We start from the raw sequence: 6,263 nt of genomic DNA, 5'->3' as shown, positions 1-6,263 counted from the left end.
TTAATGACCATTAAATGAAAACCTTATAAATCATGATATAAAAAATTTGACAACTGTCGTTGTTGAGAATATTTTTTTTTTGTTTCTAAACAAAAGTTCAAGAATTTGTAGTGTCATTTTTATCATCTCCAAGAATTAAAAATTTACTTGTTTAATATTTTTTTTTTTAATTTTATATTTTTATTATCAAAAATTTATTAATAAAATTGCTTAAATAACATTTTTTTAGATTTTTTTCTTTTTCTTGGGGTCAAGGTACTTGAGTTGAAAAACATTTTCTTTATATGTATATATTTTTTTAAATAATTTTGTGTTTGTGGTAATACTTTATTGTTTTATGTCTATCATTATTTAGTTATTAAGATTACGAGTATTTAACATTTCTAATATTTAAAGGGGTTGCTGGGTTTATTGTAGTTATAGCCATCGGGACCCAAAGAACCAGAATCTTCACCAGTGCCGGGCACTTCACCAGGATATGAAGGTTGAGGTTGTTGTGGTCCTGGATATGATGGCTGTGGTCTTGGTGCAGGTCCTTGAGATCCGGGATATGAGGGTTGTTGAGGTTGTGGTCTAGGACCTGGGCCGGGACGTGGTCCTGGACCTGAGGGTTGTTGACCTGGTGCTGGACCTTGAGGTTCAGGATAAGAGGGTTGTTGACCTGGACCAGAAGGTTGTGGTCCAGGTGCAGGACCTTGAGATCCGGGATATGAGGGCTGTTGAGGCTTGGCACCTGGTCCTGGACGTGGTCCGGGACCGCTTGGAGGGCTGACTTCATTATCTTGAGGTGGTAAATATTCACCATCTGGTTTACCAGGTCTTGGAGCAGGTTGTTGTGGTCTAGGTGCTGGAGGTTGAGGTCTTGGAGCTGGACCGGGAGCGGGACAACCTGGCTGAGGTGGTCCTGGACGAGAACAATCGGGTTGTGGACAGCCAGGAGTTCCAGGTCTTGAGCAATCTGGTTGTGGACAGCCAGGAGTACCAGGTCTTGAGCAATCAGGTTGTGGGCAGCCGGGAGTACCAGGTCTTGAGCAATCTGGTTGTGGACAGCCAGGAGTACCAGGTCTTGAGCAATCAGGTTGTGGACAGCCAGGAGTACCAGGTCTTGAGCAATCTGGTTGTGGACAGCCAGGAGTACCAGGTTGTGAGCAATCAGGTTCTGGACAGCCAGGAGTACCAGGTCTTGAGCAATCTGGCTGTGGTCTAGGTTGATATGTGGGACCAGGAGCTGGACGTCCGGGTTTAGGTCCTGGTGCGGGTCCTTGAGGTTTTGGGCCAGGTCGTGGTCTCTGTCCATTTGTAGACTTTTCTTCAGTACCTTGGGGAGGCAAATATTCCAAGCCAGGTTTACCAGGAGCACCTGGTTTAGGTCCTGGAGCGGGTCTTTGAGGTCCGGGAGCAGGTTGTTGTGGTCTACCAGCTGGTTGTTGAGGTCTGGGAGCTGGTTGTTGTGGTCTACCGCCTGGTTGTTGGGGTTTTGGTCCTGGTGCAGGTCCGGGTGCTGGGCAGCCAGGTTGTGGTGGTCCTGGACGAGAACAATCTGGTTCTGGACATCCTGGTTGGCCGGGTTGTGTGCAGTCTGGTTGCGGTTCGGGACATCCAGGCTGTCCAGGTTGAGAGCAATCAGGTTGTTGTGGTTTAGGTTGATAAGAAGGTCCGGGTGCTGGACGTCCTGGGAAAGGTCCTTGTGGTCTAGTCTGGTCTTTGGTAGAGGGTTGTTGTGGTCTTGGCTGTACACCGGGTCTTTGAGGTCTCTGATCAGGAGGTAAGTATTCCATACCGGGCTTTGAACCGGGTGCTGGGCGTCCTGGTGCCTGGCCTGGGCGACCAGGTTGTTCTTCAGGTGCTGGACAGCCAGGTTGAGGACGTGGAGCTGGACTACCAGGTCTTTGGGGACCCTGAGGAGCACAATCTGGTTGACCTTCGGGTTCTGGTCCTGATGGTTGATAAGATGGACCAGGAGCAGGTCCTGAAGGTTGGTAGGATGGAGCTGGACGGCCAGGGGCTGGTCCTGGTGCTGGACGACCAGGAGCAGGTCCTGAGGGTTGATATGAAGGTCCGGGAGCTGGACGGCCTGGAGCTGGTCCTGGTGCAGGTCCTGATGGTTGATATGAGGGTCCAGGTGCAGGGGCTGATGGTTGATATGAAGGTCCCGGAGCAGGTCCTGAAGGTTGATAAGATGGTCCGGCAGCAGGTCCAGATGGCTGATATGAAGGTCCTGGAGCTGGACGGCCTGGTGCTGATCCTGATGGTTGGTATGAAGGTCCGGGTGCAGGACGTCCTGGAGCTGGTCCTGGTCCACCTCTACCTGGCTGACCTTGTGGTGGTCCATAGCTGGGTGAAGGTCCTGCTGGTTGTTGTTCTGGTGGTATATAACTTGAACCAGGTCCTGAAGGTTGTTGACCAGTAGGACCGCTAGGTCCAGGAGCTGGACGGCCTGGAGCTGGTCCAAAACCGGGAGATGGACCGGGTCTACCAGGCTGAGGTCCAGCTGGAGATGGTCCAAAACCAGGCAATGCACCGGGTCTACCGGGTTGAGGTCCAGCTGGTGATGGTCCAAAACCAGGAGATGGACCGGATGGTTGTTGTCCTGGTGGCTGGTAGTCATCATCTATACCATTACCTGAGGGAGGTTGGGGAAATGGCACTGTGGGCAGTTTATAATGGTAGCCATCTTCTTGCAAATCTGTATCCAAATGTGAGACATCAGCATGGACACTGACAGCTGCCAAAAGCGCTAGCAGCGAGACGAATAATTTCTATAAAGAAAAAATAATGAGGAGAATTCAATAAGAAATTCAAAAAGGATTTTATACGAAAATATTGTTCCTTGACCCATTGACCTATAATTTTGTTTGTTTTTTTTTTCAAATTTTAAAACTGTCATCACAAATCGTTTGTGAATTTTTTTTTTGTCCAGTCATAAATTTCACTTAAGTTATTGCACTCATAACTTTATTAAGATTTTTATCTTCTTCGAAACCAAATGCAAATTCAAAATAGAAATATTTATTATCTAATGACTGCATTAAATACACAAATGATGCCATCATCATCAGCAGCAGCGCCAGGGCAAAAAACTAAAAATCCAAAAGTATTTGTCAGCATGAATTACAAACCCTTTTTGTGTGGATATAAAATACCAACAAAAACAAAATACTGTTGAAATTATCATTAAATCACTTCTTTACACAATTGCAACCGTAAGAAAGAAAATTTGGATTCGAAAACGAAAAAAAAACATACACAATATCCAAAACGAAACTGTTGCAGTTTTGACTGAACAGCAAAAATGGGAAAAAAAAGTTTGTCACGACTTTGGATGATGGGTTACTTGTTGTTGTGTGGAACCAAGTACTAATAAATTCAAGTACTACTGCAACAATAACAAATTCTCATTATTTATTGTATTTAACTAGCTGAATGACTAACTGTCTGTCTGTCTGGCAGTCTACAAGACTTGTAGTATTTTTTTCGGAGGTAATTTTTTATTTCAGATTTTCTTTGCTTAGATCTCATAGGGATTTTGTAATATTTACTTTATAGATTATTAAATGCGTTTATTTGATTGTCTTTTACTTGAGTTTGTTTTTGGTTTTTTGTTTAATTTATTTTTTAACTTTTTGTACACACACAATAAATGACATCTTAGAATTACAACATTTTAAGGCAAACACTCTTGACTGTTGAGGTTAATCTTTTATGAGATTTATTCTTGTAATTCTTTTTTTTTCAACAAATTTTGTTCTTCACTCACCATTTTGTTTACTTTTTTTCAAATATTATTTTTTTTAATTCTAATATAGTTTTTTATTAAAACTTTATAAAATCTTTAAAAAAAAGATTTTGTTTTTATTTTTTCGTATTTAATGAAAAAATCGTCTAAGTACAACCGTCCTCGTTTAGTGTGCTGTTGTCTGTTTAAGCTGAAATGTTTGAATGATGCACTAAAGTTCTCCCTTTGCCACTTTTATATAAAATCCGTCATAAGGAATTTCCGAAATAAAAAAAAAAAAAAATCGACTAGATACAACTACATATGAGCGACGACGAGCTAGCCCAATACACAACACAGTAACATCCACAATTTTTATAGCGCATGAAAAGAAGCTGAAACAAAGTTAAAAAAAAAACAGCAAACTTATTAATAGTAAAAACACAAACTGTTTTTGTAGTAGTTTTTGTTTTTTTTTTTTAACTTTTTTGTATATTTTAGCGCTAGACTAGAGATGAGCAGCTGAGAGCTTCTATAAAACACTATTTAGCAAAGCTTTCACGTATGATTTTGTTTACATTATCAAGTCTAGTCTATAGTCTAGTCTATAGTCTAGTCTATAGTCTAGTCTATAGTCTAGTCTATAGTCTAGTCTATAGTCTAGTCTATAGTCTAGTCTATAGTCTAGTCTATAGTCTAGTCTATAGTCTAGTCTATAGTCTAGTCTATAGTCTAGTCTATAGTCTAGTCTATAGTCTAGTCTATAGTCTAGCCTATAGTCTAGTCTATAGTCTAGTCTATAGTCTAGCCTATAGTCTAGTCTATAGTCTAGCCTATAGTCTAGTCTATAATCTAATCTATAGTCTAGTCTATAGTCTAGTCTAGTCTATAGTCTAGTATATTGTCCAGTGTATAGTCTTCTCTATAATCTAGTCTATAGTCTAGTCTATTGTCCAGTGTATAGTCTACTCTATAATCTAGTCTATAGTCTAGTCTATAGTATAGTCTTGTCTAGTCTATAGTCTAGTCTAGTCTATAGAAAAATATTAATTGAGTCACCTCACTCACCCATCACTATTGTGTACTACAATCTTCACCCTCTGCCTGCTATATCATCACATAAAAACCCCAGACAGACATAGTCTAACGTAGTAAGTTAGTCTTGTAGACAACAAACATCTCTTAATTCATGACGAGATGAGATTTATACTCAACTCTTTTAGTTACTGGTGGATACATTGTAGGTAGGTATATTTTTTTTATTTAGCATCTGTCGTATCTGTTTCAATTTTTTTCTCCAAAATATAAACCAAAAATTTCGTTGAGATTTGCTTACCTTTTGTAAACGAATTTTTTTTTTTTGTTTTACAACATTTTACACTTTGAGACATCTTTGATACTTGGGAATTGGTTATTCCTTAAACGTGTGTATTTTTGGTGTTTTAAATGACAAATGTTTTAGGTTTTTCTGTTTTATAACATCATCCTATATGTAGAATCTGATACTGAGACAATTGGGATTCAATTGTGGTTGAAAAGACATATTTATTAAAAGATCCTCGTAGGAAAAATCCTTTCAAGGAAATATTAAGGTTATTAAAATGTAGTTGAGATTATTGTACTGGAGTGGGAAAAATTGTTAGAGATCTATGAGAGTCGTGACCTGTGCATCGATGATTTCATAGCTTTTGCGACCGAAGCCTAATAAACGAACTACTACTAACTAACTAACTAACTAACTAACTACTAACTAACTAACTACTAACTAACTAACTAACTAACTAACTAACTAACTAACTAACTAACTAACTAACACTAACTAACTAACTAACTAACTAACTAACTAACTAACTACTAACTAACTAACTAACTAACTAACTAACTAACTAACTAACTAACTAACTAACTAACTAACTAACTAACTACTAACTAACTAACTACTAACTAACTAACTAACTAACTAACTAACTAACTACTAACTAACTAACTAACTAACTAACTAACTACTAACTAACTAACTAACTAACTAACTAACTAACTAACTAACTAACTAACTAACTAACTAACTAACTAACTAACTAACTAACTAACTAACTAACTAACTAACTAACTAACTAACTAACTAACTAACTAACTAACTAACTAACTAACTACTAACTAACTAACTACTAACTAACTAACTAACTAACTAACTAACTAACTAACTAACTAACTAACTAACTAACTAACTAACTAACTAACTAACTAACTAACTAACTAACTAACTAACTAACTAACTACTAACTAACTAACTAACTAACTAACTAACTAACTAACTAACTAACTAACTAACTAACTAACTAACTAACTAACTAACTAACTAACTAACTAACTAACTAACTAACTAACTAACTAACTAACTAACTAACTAACTAACTAACTAACTAACTAACTAACTAACTAACTAACTAACTAACTAACTAACTAACTAACTAACTAACTAACTAACTAACTAACTAACTAACTAACTAACTAACTAACTAACTAACTAACTAACTAACTAACTAAC

At 38.3% G+C, this 6,263-nt stretch overlaps 1 protein-coding gene across 1 annotated transcript; it reads right to left on the bottom strand.

The window, feature by feature from the left end:
• Window positions 1-215: 215 nt before the first annotated feature.
• LOC119611598 (basic proline-rich protein-like) lies at window positions 216-4,044 on the bottom strand. Its single transcript, XM_037967249.1, has 2 exons — window positions 3,758-4,044; window positions 216-2,759 (listed from the first exon to the last, which is right to left on the bottom strand). The coding sequence occupies exons 1-2, from the start codon at window positions 3,758-3,760 to the stop codon at window positions 384-386; spliced, it is 2,379 nt and encodes a 792-aa protein (XP_037823177.1). The 5' UTR covers window positions 3,761-4,044; the 3' UTR covers window positions 216-383.
• Window positions 4,045-6,263: the final 2,219 nt, after the last annotated feature.

Source organism: Lucilia sericata, unplaced genomic scaffold (assembly GCF_015586225.1).
Source record: "Lucilia sericata isolate MDLA Ls3-8-SP2 unplaced genomic scaffold, ASM1558622v1 Contig001494F_arrow, whole genome shotgun sequence".
Lineage (NCBI taxonomy): Eukaryota > Metazoa > Arthropoda > Insecta > Diptera > Calliphoridae > Lucilia > Lucilia sericata.
The sequence above is the reverse complement of the archived record's forward strand: the minus strand, read 5'-3'. Positions and strand labels throughout refer to the sequence as shown.